General features: G+C 38.9%; 1 protein-coding gene across 1 annotated transcript in view; it reads right to left on the reverse strand.

Annotated features, from left to right (window-relative positions):
* Positions 1-8,148: 8,148 nt before the first annotated feature.
* The window catches only part of LOC118322400 (gamma-aminobutyric acid receptor subunit gamma-3), a 53,270-nt gene continuing 45,950 nt past the window's right edge, over positions 8,149-15,468 (reverse strand). The window contains exons 6-9 of the mRNA XM_035654065.1: positions 14,888-15,025; positions 13,015-13,167; positions 10,533-10,732; positions 8,149-9,613 (exon numbers count right to left, since the gene is read on the reverse strand). Coding sequence (XP_035509958.1) covers positions 9,335-9,613; positions 10,533-10,732; positions 13,015-13,167; positions 14,888-15,025 — 770 coding nt within the window. The 3' untranslated portion in view covers positions 8,149-9,334. The remainder of the gene's footprint in view (positions 9,614-10,532; positions 10,733-13,014; positions 13,168-14,887; positions 15,026-15,468) is intronic.

The raw sequence follows: 15,468 nt of genomic DNA on the forward strand, positions 1-15,468 counted from the left end.
TGTCCCTGACGGCCCCTCATATAAAATTATCACTGATGTTTAATAACCAGGCTTGGGGAGTAACAGATCACATGTAACTGAGTTATCTAATCAGGATACAAAAAAGGTAACTGTAATCCATTAAAGTTACAGAAAAAAAGGACATAATCAGATTACAGTGGGGATACAATGGGGATTATTTAGCATGATTACAAGTTTAAAATACATCAGTTTTTCTTTAAAAATACACTGAGCAGAGGACACATTTTCTTTTCAAAGGTTACATTGTTCTGTTGTCTGTCTGTGTTCAGGTAATCCAAAATCCAAATAATCAAGTTACATTACTTTAATATTGTAATACTTGAAGTAACACTCCCAACAATGTTGATAACTCCATTTAATTTATAGTTTGGTAAGCTTCTCAAATGTCCTCTGTTTTACGTAGCCCTTGAACCACTCACAACCATTTTCTTCTGGTGACCAGGTTTAAATTTCTTATTAGCCAGTCAGAGATCAGTATTGTGACATACCGGACTCTTTGAGGAAATGGGACTAGAAAGGGCGAGAAACACATGGAAAAGGGAAACCGACTGAGATAGTGGGAGAGCAAGGATATTAATCACTGTTGTGAGTTTAGTACACTGTTAAATTACAGTTGTAATCACAGTTAAGGAGCTGGTATTTGGAGCAGTTTAATGCTGCTAAACTGGCAAAAACCAGGTGTGGACTGGTTGCTAGCTACCATCACCTTAGTAACCTGGGAGGAGAAAGACTGCGTGCGTGAGTTTTTGAGTATCGACACATCAGAAATTAGATTATATGGACATTTATAGTTAAAAGATAGTAAGTTTATTAGTGTTTGTTTCTGGCTAGTGCTGCTACAGGCTTCTGTAGTCGAGGGGCTCTGCACTTGTAGCTGCATGGAGGGGCCTCCTTTTGCACACAGAGCCTCAGAGTGGGTTTTCTTCATGGCACAGCTCATTGCCAGGTAGCATGAGTACGGACAATACTTTCCTTGAGGATTAAAAATGAGCTCCAACTTCCTGTTACCATAAAACAAATGATTAATTCCTGGGTATTGATTGCTTTAATTTTTTTGGGTCATCAGAACATGAGAATGGTTCTGTAATAAATTTTTTAATCTTGTTGCATTCAATGCTTGTGGTTTGAGATTTATTTATATTAGGTAGTTATGGGATTGGGAAGTGCTAAGCTCATAAATAACAAATAATAGCTATGAAATAAGCTAACTAGGCCTCTTGGCACCATAGTCGGAGTCACATGCCCAGTTGTTAATTACTGTAGAAACATCCCAGTACATTGTAGGATAGTTACCAATTCACTTCCCCTGCCAGGGAAGACAAGTTCCCACTTGTCCTGGACAAGCTGGACATTTAATGAGTAGTTATTCTGCAAATTATCAATGTTGTCCTGGAAATGTTTGTATTTTTCACCCTGCACTCACATTGCCTACATAGACCTAGGTGTGTGTTTTGTTGGAAACTCGACTGTTGGATAAACTGTATCCAACACTCCATTTCAGAGTGGGTAAAGTGGAAGTGACTTGCACTAATCTTATGTGTGCTTAAGTGCTGTCCAGTATTTTAAAGAAAAACTCCTGGAAAATGTTCTGGAAAATGATTTGTTAAAAAGATCGGGAACCTTGAAAGAGACAGAGGTATGTCTTGATAATCGTGTACCAATAAAAAGTCAGTGGGTGGGCTACACTATGCTAAGCTAACACGTCTCTAGGTTGATAGGCTATAAATCTTCTCTTTGCCAATTGAATTGGTTTGTCCAAAATGCTGAACTATTCCTTTAAAACCACTGTCCTCATATTCGAGGACTCACTGAGCATGAAAAGATACTGCTGAGCTGGCAGATATGTCTCCAGATGATCTGACCTCCCAGTGGGAAAGAGGGTCTGGCTGTCTGGCCTTTACACCGATCCAACACTTCTGCCTGGCAGAAATAAGTGATTTATCTGCAAAACCCATCATTTGAACAAGATATGTGTTTCAGAAACTTGGAGCAGAAAGGTACTGCTCCAAATTTCTGAAACACACAATCAGTAAGTGAAGTAGTCTAACATTACGTATAAGATTTTCATTTTCAAGAAATCTCATCAGGTTCTCTGATGTCTGAACTTCTTTCTCTGGACCGTTGCCTGGTAACTTCCATAACATAAGTCTAGTTCTCAGTCTAATGTGGAGAGATTGTCTGTGAGAAAGGCGAGGCAAGGAAGAGATTATTTCAGCAGCCAACTGTCTACATCCTACAACCCTTTCCCTCCTCCTCTACACCTGCTCACAGCTGGCTGCTCCCAAGGATACAATGTGCAGTCACTCTAGTTAACTGCAGCTTCCTCCTCCCTAAAAGCAACAGCTGATCATTGTGTTGGAAGGTTGCTCAAACCGTGATTGTTTGAGGAAATGTATTAAAAATTTTAGATATTTTTCTATAGTTGAGACAACCAAACAGATTTGAACAATGGAATTGACACGGAACTGCTGGTTTTACAAAGGCTTTTCCTGATGTAAAACCAGCAGTTAAATCAAACCTTTTACTGTAGAAAATGATCATTAATAGATTTTAACTTGCATTATTATGCTCTTTAATCAATGTAGAGCAACTGCGAAATGATTCATGATTAGTGCGAGAATGATCATCTTTGCATCCCAAATTAAATTTTCACTGAAAAAACAAAATCATGATAATCTGATATTTGTTAGGGTCTGTACCAAACAAACATGTTTTCTTAAATGTGGAGAACAAGAATTGTAGGCCAAGGCACATCTGTAGCACTACAGTCCTTCATTATAACAATGTTTTTACACATTTTACCTTTTTGTTTGAAAAAAAAGAAATTGCAGTTTTCTGTGATTTGCATATTGGACTTGGCCATGGTGTGATTTCGATAATATTGTGATTATTTGTGCAGCCTTAGTCGTAAGAGTTTGATACAAGGTCAAATGCAAAATTCAATAAATGTCTATTTTCAAGCAAAAAAAAGAAAAAAACACATCAAAATGATCAGGACCACAGCATCAGCTATCCCTTACTATGAGGCTGCAGTGTAATTGCATGTCATTATAGCTCAGTGTGGTGCAGCTAAAGTGGACTGACCCATGGAAAAAACCCATTAGCCTCCAGATGACAAAACAGGCCTCAGGCCTCAGTCAAATCCAGTGATAGGTTATGACATGAGAGTTTTAATGCCAGTGTTCAGTATGAGTAGATAAACTAACAATACAGATTATAAAAATGGTAACAATTTAGAAAATGTCAAATGAAAGAAGAACAATAACCACTTTATGAAAGCTCATAAAACAGTCACAGAGCACATAATGCAATATCTTTTGTTTTGAGCTGGAAAATGTATTATACAGGGACAGGCCTTTCATATCACTGAGTTTCAGTGGTGTGTGTGAATTACCACTGTACCCATGGATGGAAACTAAAAAGTATAAAAGCCAAAATATTGTCAAAGCCAGGTGACAGAATGGAGTCAGATTGCCGTCAGTGCCTTCGATCAGATCTTTAGTTACACCAGAAAGAACACGGTTACTATGGCAACTGACAATTTGTAGTGCTGAGTAGGCAGGACGTCCAACACAGTGCTGATCTATGAATGAGATAGACTACTTTTGTTTTGGTTTATCCTGCACCGACACAGCTGCATCCCTCGTCTGCTGCTCACATACAGCAAGAGACTTTTAATGACTCCGCAGCCACCGTGTTTCTTGAATGAATCGACGTGTGGTCCTGGAACCTAATACATGCACTCTAGTTGTTTCTTACACTTTTGTTATGTGCTGGACTGTCTCAGGGGCATCTTTGCTCAATCTGAACCTTGACCCCTGACATAAGAGACCCCTGCTTCTTCTCTACCTGTAACTTTTACATCTGCTGATGATGCCTTAAAGGGGTGTCCTGCTCTAGTGCCACCTCCCCTTTTTCACTCACACTGGCCTATCTGCTGTCTGTGATCTTCACTTAAAAAGCTGAACAAATCAATATTTCTATAACAATGGATCAAATGACTATGTGTAATGTGAAAGGGGTCGTTTGTAGCTGAATGATCATTTGGCTGTGCAGTTCCCTTCAGCTCTACAGTGTTTTAATGTATTTTAGCTCCTTCAATTTGGTTTGTTTGGTACCCCAGCAAATTCACTTTGGTTCAGGCTCCCCTCAACCCTGTTTACAGCCACAGCAGGCAGCTTTTACCTGCCCAGCACCAAACCACACAGACTGAAAAAGCTAGCTACTCAAGGTCAGTTTGTTTTGATGTTAGGTTAAAAAATAATGTGTTCCTTTGAATATGATTCCTCTCACACGCTGACTGGAAGGATCTTCAGGAAATAACTGGTTTAAACATTTTTGCTCAGATAGAGACTGGCAGACATTTTGTCTTTTTGTTGCAGGCAGGTCCCATTGTGCTCACTTTTTCCAAAATTTATTTTGACAAAACACCAGTTGGGTACAACAAGAAGCTGAGGTAAGATACAGTCTATCAGGAGGCACATTTCTGCTAATACTAAAATAGCTTCAATTTAAATGCATTTAAACAAAAGACATTTAAAGTGCAAAACTGACTGCAATGATGTACATTTATGAAAAAAACTTTATTCCATATTTTCTGGTCCTTGGTAGCAATTCACATTTCAAATATAAAAAGAACCATAGGTATGAAAATAGCATGGGCCATCAGAAATGGATTGTAGATGCTGGAGCCGAAGGCGCAAAATCATGAAAACAACCCCACTCACAGGACACCACGCTGCTGAGGAGTACAATCTCAACACTTGCACTTGACTGTACCATTGAGTAATGATATATCTATGTCACACTGAAGCCACAAATGTGAAAACACAAAGCAGAAAAAGTGTACAGTTGAGTATTGTGTATAGAGTAAGTTAGATAGGAGATAATACATGTCAACAGAAACATGATTCACCACTGTTGAAATACACTGCAGATAGCAAGAATGAAAGCTTGTGGTAGAAACACACTTTGTGTATAGCAGCAGAGACACTTGTCAAAATCCCCTTCAGCACATACATTGCTGTTAGTGAGACTTCTGCCACAAATAATACAAGAGTGGATGAACTGGCAAATGACATCAACCAATCTTAGAGCACTTCTAGGCTAATTATTTCTGTTACGCTCATAGTTTCAAACCAAATGACACTTCACAGTACTGCACTGAATACATGAAACTGAAGCCGTACTCTTTTTTTTTTTAAACCCAAAACACAACAATTCCCTCGAACATGATTCAAACCATCAGTGTATAAACTGAAACAGAAATGTCTTTGGCTTATTCATCACAATAATACTTACTGAATGTGGCTTAGAATCAATGCAGTATTTGCACTGAGTTTATTGTATTTCAAGTCACCAAAACTGCACTAATACTGAAAATTCTCTCCGTTTATAGTTACAAAACTTCCGAATCACAAAAACACACAACTTTCTTTGCAGGGGATTTACATAGCACATTAGTGACAGACAGATAAGTTTTCATGTCTATATGTCTGTCCCTCACATGCCCCCTCTGCATAATCCTACTGATCCTCGGCACAGATGACACGGTGGCCAGAGCTGGTTGACTGGTTCAGTCTGGAGCCACACACCCATACTGGCCTAGGATCAAATCCCATTCTGAATCCCTCCCAGTGTTTACCTTTGCTTTCCCAGAGTCTCGAAGGATAATACTGAAAAATGTGGACTGTCCAGTTGGAAAAACATGATGCAAAATCAAAAGTAAACATGAGAGGGAGGGTGGGAATTAATCTTATTGAACTTCAAATAGCACGTAGGGAGAGATGGGCACAGCCAATGGAAAATCTGTTGTGTCAGTTTAAAGGTACAGTGAATTCATTTTGTCTGTCATCACGGAGATGAATGTTCTATGTAAACCCCTTAAGTCAAAAGTAACACCTGCACAACAACTCCAATCTTCAGTTTCACCATTTCACCATTAGACAATATATCACTTCAATCTGGATTTTTGAGAAAATGTGATGATAATTCACTTTCAAGGACCCTCCAGAGCCATGTTCACAATAACTCTTAACCTCATACATTTGAGTTTTACTCAAGAAAAGTTAAATGATGCAAGAGCCTTCTTGTGTCTGTTGCTGCTGTGTGTTTTAGACACTATTGCCTGAAATACAGAGTGAGACAAGAATGAGTTTAGTTGACAGTATGATTTTAACAGTCAGGCCCCTGTTCTAAGATTTATATTGGCAGAATTACAAACTTACAAACGGATGCATCCAAGTGGTTCAGCTGGTGAAGGCGAACCAGCGTGGGATCTCTGTCACATGCCTCCCCTCTCTCAGTCAGTTGTCTAATGAAGGCAAAAATGCCCCAGAAATGATTTGATCCTAACATGGTAATGCAAGAGTTATTGTTAAGTATAGCACCGCTCAGAATACCTTATTGCATCGCCCTTCATCTGTCAGCAGAAGGGAGTCAGAACTGTGTAACATCTGGGCTCCACAGAGTAATGAATCAATTAACACTGCAAAACAAACACGGGTCATAAACGTGATATAAAACAATAATTTTGCATTCACACTGTGGCCAAGAAAATGCCACGCATAGCAGATTAAAGTTTGTTGTTATTATTATTACTATTATTATTATTGAGTATGATTACTTGTATAAATGACCATGTTGCCAAAGAAAAGAACCACAGAAAGACAGTCTGAAGAACTGCTATCAGTACTTTGTGTTTGTTGAGGAGACACAATGAACAGGTGCACTAACATATGTGGCTGCATCCATTTTCATTCAGCATCTTGTTTGTCTGCAGGCACAGTAGGCGGCACTTTGCTCCAGTGCTGGCTGAGTATACTATTCTTCTCCTGTTGGAAATAATGACCGTTCACTTTCCCATCTACTGCATACTGCCACAATGTGAACGCAGCATCAACCCCCAACAATCGCTAAATACTAAATAATTCAAAAGCTAGCATTATACTATTTATTTTACACCACTATACTACGTGCAGTACCAAAACATAATAGTGTGACCGTTTTAGGGTTGTTAAAACTTCACGTAAAACATAAATGACTGGGCACATATGTGAAATATTTGGCACAAACATTGCAAATATAATAAAAAGAAAACAGCTCAAAAAAGGGATATAAAAAGTTCTACTAAAGTATACTGCCCAGGGCAAAGAAGTAGTCTTTGCTGAAGTGAGGTCTTCACCATGCTGAGGTTATTATCAGAGGTAAATCTGTATTTCTGGTGTTCATCTCAGCTCTGGGCGGGCTACACTAAGGCAATTCAACGGTTGCTAATGCCAAATCTAAACAGGGAAATCAAATTATGTTACAAACAGTCCATATTAAAACTATAATTCTATCTCCAAACGTATTACAACTTCTTCAGGGTAGTGTTAAATTGCCTATTGCATGCAAACAAGAGTCAACGGCCAAACAGAGAGGAGTGATCCAAATGAGTAGGATTATCATATTTGTGCCTAAAGTAATGTACAAATGACACCCATTATCTTTCATTTGGGGCGTCCCGTTCACCAACTGTGTTTGGAGAAGAACTGAAGGGTGGTTGTTAGTTTAACGGCTGAGAGAAGAAACATTATTCTTTGCCTATTCACTTCATCTAGTGCATGTTAAGAGCTCTGGCAAGAAGTGGCTGCTGTGCAACACCAATACATGGTGTGAATATGTGTAACTTCTAGAAAAATAACACTTGAATTATGCGCATGGCTGCCTGTGTTCCCTAGGTGTTCTATCTCAGAGGGCCCCAATCTGTGACAATGCAGCTGGTAGACAAAACAAACGTCTGTGTGGCTGTAATTATATTTAACCCAAAATGTATTTTTACAACCCCTAAAACCTCTACAGTAATGCTGACGTAGACAGAAAAGTACAGGCCCATATACTCATGTCAATCAATGAACCACTCATTACTCACATTTCTTTGAAAGGAATAGTTTGACATTTTGGGAAATACGCTTATTCACTTCTTTGCGGAGAGTTAGATGAGAAGATCGATACTACTCTCACAGCTGTATGCTAAATATGAAGCTAAAGCCAGCAGCCAGTCAGCTTAGCTTAGCATAAAGAAGGAAACAGCTAGACTTCCAAAATGTATTTTAAATTTAAAAGTTATTTTGAATCTCATTAATTAACACAATATATCTTGTTTGTGTATTCTGTAAAATAGCCAAATTGCTTGTAGGCAAATTTTGTTGTTGCTTTGTCTTTAAGCTAAGCTAAGCGGTTGTTGACTATAGCTGCATATTAGCGTACAGACATTAAAATGCTATTAATTTCCTCCTCAAACTCTTTGCAAGAAAGACATATATTTCCCCAAATATCCCAAAACCAATCCCTTAAAGGAAATTGTTTTTTTTTTTAAATATATCAATGAATGTGTACATGGGGCTAGCACTTTCCCATAACCATTTTATTGTCTCTCGAGCCCCTGGGTGCACATCCAGGAGACCCTGATGAGAGAGCTGTGCCTGTACAAACACAAACATAAATAAAATACAAAGAACTGATCAAATATTTGACGTCACATCCTCTAACGTAAAACAAGATATACCAATAAAACACATAGTATTATTCTGCTGTAAGGTCAATTGAAATAATTCTCTTCCCTGGGAACCCTTTTATTTATTTGACCATATAGGGATACTAATAGTGTTGCAAGCAGGAGGAATAAGTCATGCCTAATGGCTGAAAGTCAGTGTGAGGGGATAAATGATTTTTCATGTGGTTGTTACAACAAATGGCTGTAACTCAAAGCTCTGAATGAGAACAGCCACAATCAGTCAAAGCCAGGCTCTTCTTTTTTTTAACTTTTTATAAATCATTATTCCCTGATTATTGTAGCAGATAGTATCTACCCCTCCAGAGGAAGGCACTATGAATGGTTTGAATGTCCTTGGATTTTCATCAACTGGATTTGACTGATGGCTGGATAATAACGTGCCAGTACAATCCCTACAACACAAGTCATCCTCCTGATTGAGAGTTTGGGGTAGCAGTGCAAAGCACATTTCCTTCTTTGTCTTCAAATTGTCATCAGCACACAATCCATCCTGTCCTCCCTCTGTGTACAGCATATCGAAGGGAATCAGTATTGTGTTGTATTCTCATACCTGAAGTCACAGAGGCAGAAATCTCTGCTCGGCACAGACCTGCAGACACACCCTGTCCTCTCTTTTTATCTCCAGGTGACTGCTTCAGGTACCGCAGGAAAGAGTTTATTTGGTGTTACCTTTTTTTTTATTATTTATTAATCTTGAATTTATCCTGTTATACTGTGTTGTCCTCCTTCTGTGACCAAACAGGCTCCTGTAGTGTGCTAAAGGTAGAGATAGCCTACCCAGTAGACAATGTTAAACAGCAAGAAGGAGGTGGGGAAAAAGACACGCGAGTATGCGTCCAGTTCAAGTAAATCTATGTGGACGCGTCCTTTCCTCCATGCCCCTCCTTTACACTCCTCGAAGCAGCAGAAGAAGCTCTGGCAGTCTTTTCCGTCCAGGCACTCGTAGACACAAGCGTCCTCAAAGTCCTGCCAGTACATGGAGTTGTTTAAAGCGATGACTGTGTGCGGTGGTCTCACATCCAGGACGGAATAGTTCTAAGAAGGAGAGGAAGCAAAAAGTGTATTTTTTCCTTGTATAGATTAGTTGTTTTTTAGGGATTCTTTTTCACATTAACAACCATGTGTTTCTATTGAACAGAGCAGTGGTGCCCCCAGAAATGATTCTTTAACTGAATTTCAGGAATTCTGTTATGTATATAATGCTGTAGTATATAAACTAGTCTATAAACCAGTGGTTCCCAACCCTTTTGGTTAAGAGACCCTAAACGACTCCTGACTAAGTGATTAACTGTACAATGAACCCAAATAGAAAACACAATAAGGGAAGTTTGTATAAAACCAGCAGTTTGGATGAATTTTGAGCAGATTATTTCCTGTAAATGTGACATCAGAGGTGAGTTTTCTGAGTTTAGTTTCTTTTTATACACTTCTATGTCTGTTTTGTGTATTTTTTATTTTTTAACAATCATACATTCTTTCAAGGCAAAAAATTTCATTTAGTTTTCTTCACAGAAGTAGACGAGATATAGGCCTATAGTGTATATCTTTAAAGTTTTGTTCCAGATTAGAGCTTTAGTTTTCTGCTCTGAGCTGACAGTCTGCACTCCCTTCCTTTAGTTGTTGATGGGATAGAAAAGGCCCGTCTGTCTTGGAAGCTTGCTCAGACTGATGCAGTGTCCCTTAAAATAGTAACAGTCTTATCAGAAGTGCTTATAAAGGGCAGCATCACATCATCTCAACCCTGAAAGATTTTCTCACTTCCGTCTTATGATAACAAAACCAAAGCACTATCAGAGAAAACAACTTTTGTAACAAGTGATAGTAATCCTCTACATAAGTCTTCATACATATGACCTCAAATCTACATGTATTATTTGTATCATTATGAGTTCACTATTAGGTGATTTTAAGTAGTATTGCTAGATCTGTATAAACTGATTTAAGGCCAACTCACCGATCGTTTCGGCTCCATGCAGCTGGGTCTTCGAGCACTGTATGAATAGTAATTTAACGTTGCATACTCCATCAGAGCAGCAAAGACAAACAGGAAGCAGACGGTGACGAAAAGGTCCATGGCAGTGACATAAGAAACTCTGGGTAGTGACGTCCTGGCCACGCTACTGAGGGTAGTCATAGTCAGCACTGTGGTTATACCTGAAGGGCAAAAGAAAGGACAGACTCATTTTAGGCACTGCTCACAGGTAATAATGGAAATCAACAAGGTTTTTATTTTTCAAACTCACAACTGAGATGAAATAGAATCCCATCACCAAAAAAAGTGTAACTTTGGAGTACACCTACCTGATTTGGCTAAACTAAGACTGAGACTAAGACTAAACTAAGAGTGCTAAAGGCTCACATTAACTTAAAATGAATACATTTTTGCATCAACAAGAAGCTAGCTAGAAAGACGTCTAAGGAATGACTTTGTGGCCAGTGTGAACAGGAGGGTTGTTCACAGTGACTTCATGTACTCAATATGGGCATAAGAGTATTACATTTTTATTTATTATATTATTAGGTCTATCATTCAATATATAGATGGATGACGGTTAAAAGGAAAAACCAACACAAACCTCCTAGTCTCTGTATCCTTATCCCTCCCAAAGGTGTTTAATTGATTCACATCTGTTACATGACCCCTTGTGTCCTGTATGAAAGCATTTGCATTCGTTAAGTATCTCCACTCATTCATTCAGGGTTTTCCTTTAATTTTGTTACCTTCAAAAACACCTTCAATTTGTGGGTTTTTTTGGCCACTTGGGGGCAGTGCGCAAAGCTGTCAACCACTTCCTGGTCTAACATGGAAGTGTCATAAACCTGCATTTTTTCTCTAATGGACAGCAGAAGTCATTCTCAGTGAGTCTGTCCAGCACACTGCACCAAACTCAGATCAAACTACCAAACTAGGCAGTCCTGATCAAATATAAGTCAAGATTATTTTACTGCATTGCCTATTTTCTTGCCTCAAATCTTTTCAGAAACATATTTAAGTGTACTCTTTAGCTGTAATAGGAGAAGGTGTGTGACTATGGAAAATGCCATTGTTTCCTGCTACGGATGAGTTGAAACTGTGCAGCCAGTGAGAGCAGCTCAACTTGCAGTATGTCACATCCGCTGGCTCCGCAAAACCGCCGTACATCAACGGCCATAATGCCAAACTTGGTTTCAAAACGCTACTCCACAGACCGACGGCTGATGTCATGATAGGTTCACACTTGCTGCCTGCTGCTTCTGAGACGCTGATTAAAACAGTGAGAGTGAAACAAGACACTTAAGTGGCAGCCATAAAACCAAAACGATGAGTTGAAAGACACTAAAACCTTCTGGTTCATCGCTATCGACATCTTCTTTCACATTACACGTAGATCATACATTAGATCTATTTTTATAAATATTGATTAGTGGACCTTTAATATTTACTTGATTTACTCTCTTTAATAATTGTATTTATGTTAAAAGTATCCACATCCTTATCTTATCAGTGTCACTTGAGATTGACAGACATGAGAGAAACCTCTATTCCTCAAGCATCTCTGTATGATTTTACTCTTTCCTCTCTTCCATCTCCTACTCCATTAGCATTATAAAGATGCCTATAAGAAAAAACATCTGTGACTGTTTCACTGAGGTTCCCATGGTAACAAGCTGGTGCCATCTATTTCAGGCGGACATCTCACACTTTTCCTTTAGCCTCTGCTTGCCACAGTGATTATACTTACCTGCCTCCTGCCGATGCTATGGCAAAGATTTGAAAGTTTTTGCTCTAAATGACAGAATGAACAGCAGGTTTGATGAAAGGAAAACTCTCAGAAGCATTTAGCTTTACTGACAGCTTAATGTGGAGGAAATTGTGAGGATCTGTAGATCATGTGTTACACATAAATGTTTCCAGTGTGGAGTATGTGACTTTCCTAAAAAATAAAATAAAATAAAAATCAACAAAGACAGTCATTAGTTTGCACTAGTACTGTTCAAAAGAGGCACATTCCTTATAATTTTATAATGCCTGTCTAAAAGTTTGAAATTGCTGTACATCTTTTAAATCCCTAATTCAAGGATCGAGTAAAACTGACTGAAGAAAAAATGTAAACAGAGTGGGGGGAAAAAAATGGATGAAATCAATTACCTTCACCAAAATGTTCCTCACTGCACTACAACAAATAGAGAGCATGTACAAAAGAGGGAAAGAGCATAACAAAACAGAAAAAAGGAGATGAAGTGACTCAAGTTAAGTGACAAACAAATATCCATGCAGTATAGATAACAACACATAAAGATGGAGCAAATTCAAAGCAAAACATGATTAGAGTGTGCTAATGGAAACCTCAGAAGTAGGACCTTGAGATGATGTCTACATCAGTATTTCCAATTATCTCTACAGCTGAAGTTTAAAGCAATAGTCCAGACTTAAACAGTGTATGAGACCACAGTACCTAACGCTGTTCTGGCTGGCGTGGCATCTTTTTTGATCCAGAAGGACACCCATGAGAGGACGACGGTGAGGATGCAGGGGATGTAAGTCTGGATGGTGAAGTATCCCATTCTTCTACTTAGGTCAAAGTACACTGTCATCACCACATAGTCACCTGTGTGTGAAAAAAACCCAACACAACCAACCAACACAACTTGATGTAAACCTTTACAGACACATCTCCAGTCACTTTAGGCACTGGTACACAAACTGTACTAGAAATTTGCTAAATAACCCAAACAGGTTAGGGTGGACATTTTTGAAAGTCCTGCATGAATTATCAATAATGTAGTAGCATTGATCTATGTGTAAACTTTGTCTATAACTAACATCCTGGTAACACCCCTTTAAAGTTCAGTGCTGCACATTGGTATTGTTAAGTCTGGTACAGAGTGTCTTGCTGTAATGGTTAAGATTAATACGAAATCCTATATGCAAATGAAGAACATTTCTAAAAATATAAGAGCTGAGTCAGCTCTTTGCAGATTACATACAGCTTCCTCTTAAGGTGGACTATTGAATTGCACAATAAACCTGAACTGGATATCACTAACAATTATGTTTTTGATGCACGCAAGCTACGGAAATGCATATGTGGTCAGTTTCTTGCCTCAAAGAGGTTTCAGTGACACATTTTAAAGTTAGCATGTAATCCAGCGTTACTGTTTGTAATTGTATCTCACTGACGTCAGCCTAACTGTTTGCTATTCACTCTGCTACAACAGTTTCAGAGCCGTATGAAGTTACTGCTAATGCTTAGTCAACATTTTCCATTGCTTTTATTGTGAAGCCGTTACAGGAAACACAATGTATTTCTCACCAAGGATAGCGCTAACAGCAGATCTGATATATGACAATTTTGGAAAATTGGAGCATGACGATGTGTTAAAGTAATAAGAAAAGTTGTCTCAGTGGGACACCTGCAAAACAGTTTGCAAAAAAGTTGCAAAGCAAATTCAAGTGGTTTAAAAAAGATTAAATGCAGTAGATGGAAACGACAGATGGAGAAGAGGAGAGATAGATGGGTGTTTTTGTGACTTGTACTTTCTATTTCTTGCATGCTCAGTGTAAACAAGGAGATGATATTCCATATATAAGTGATGATAGGACAGCAAGTGGTCTGACCATACCTGCCAACATTTAGGTTGGGGGAGGGTTGCCAGGTTGCAGTGACAGAGGGGTTGAAATTGTACGTAGTGTGTGGATTGTGTCACATTCCAACACAATCTGATAAATTGGGTCAAGTCAGACATACAACACCTGTATAACCTCTATAGATCTGTGTATGATGATTATTCATAATAAAGTTTGAGGCTAAGCAAGTTACCCAGGTGAAGCAACAAAATGGGAGGGTAGTGAGAGATGGCCTTAAAATACAGAAGAAACAAGGGGAAAATTAAAGTGTTGGCAGGTTTGGGTCTGACTAATGGATCTTGGAATTGACTTAATGGTTACAACAGGGGCTTTTATTTTTTCATTTACAAACTGAATTCAATTAGCAAGTACTAATGCTAATGCTCATTCATTGATGTTGTTTCCCAGTTGTTTTCTAAAACAACAAAAAGAGCTAATACTTCCAGCAAACCAGCATTCAGACTGTCTGTCTGTCACCCTGTGTGCCACCCCAAAATCATCAGTGACCCCATCTTGGTAATGGTTTTAAAGGGTTTGCTATGATTGGATGAGTCTGTCGCCATGCTAGGAAAAAAACCCAGCCTACAGTTGTCACAAACACAACTTGTTGCACAATAAATGAATGAAGGAATGATAATGAACTGAAAGTGATTTCTGCCAAAGTGAGTTTATTATATGAGGAAGAAACAGACAAATCCTACCTGCTGTAGTCTTGATTATGTCTGTAGTGTTTCTCAGGCCCATAAAATCAAACTGGTAGAGACGCCAAGACTTTTGGTCAGCCGCCTCCACAGAGTTCTTCCTCCACTTGTAAATCATCTCATCTCGTGGGTATCCATCTGCAATTACACAGAGCATGTGTGTGTGACCCTTGGTGCTACATGGCACATCCTAATGATGGATATCCTGTGCAGACAGACCTAGGGCCACCCAGAGCAACATTTGTCTTGTGCTGGAGGCTGGCTAATGAAAAGACAGTCTGGAATGAAGACAGAGGCAGAAGGAAAGTAGATTAAATGAAAGCTTTGGTTCAATAATGTACTGAATCCATCTTGATGTTGGGCCTGACCTTCACATGATACACACAGAGCCTGGGAGTGCTTTTACAATCGATCATGTGAGGTTAATGATGGGTTAATGATTGCATTTGTGCTTTGGTGTCACACTAGTCTGGATCTTTCCTGTCTTAAACAGACACATAATCCTTTTTTTTTTTGGCGTGACACGCATGACACGCAGCAAAGGGCCGCAGGTCGGATTCAAACCCTGGGCCGCTGCAGCA

The sequence above is a fragment of the Morone saxatilis genome, unplaced genomic scaffold, assembly GCF_004916995.1.
Source record: "Morone saxatilis isolate NCDOM2014 unplaced genomic scaffold, NCSU_SB_2.0 Contig12, whole genome shotgun sequence".
NCBI classification, from domain to species: Eukaryota; Metazoa; Chordata; class Actinopteri; family Moronidae; genus Morone; species Morone saxatilis.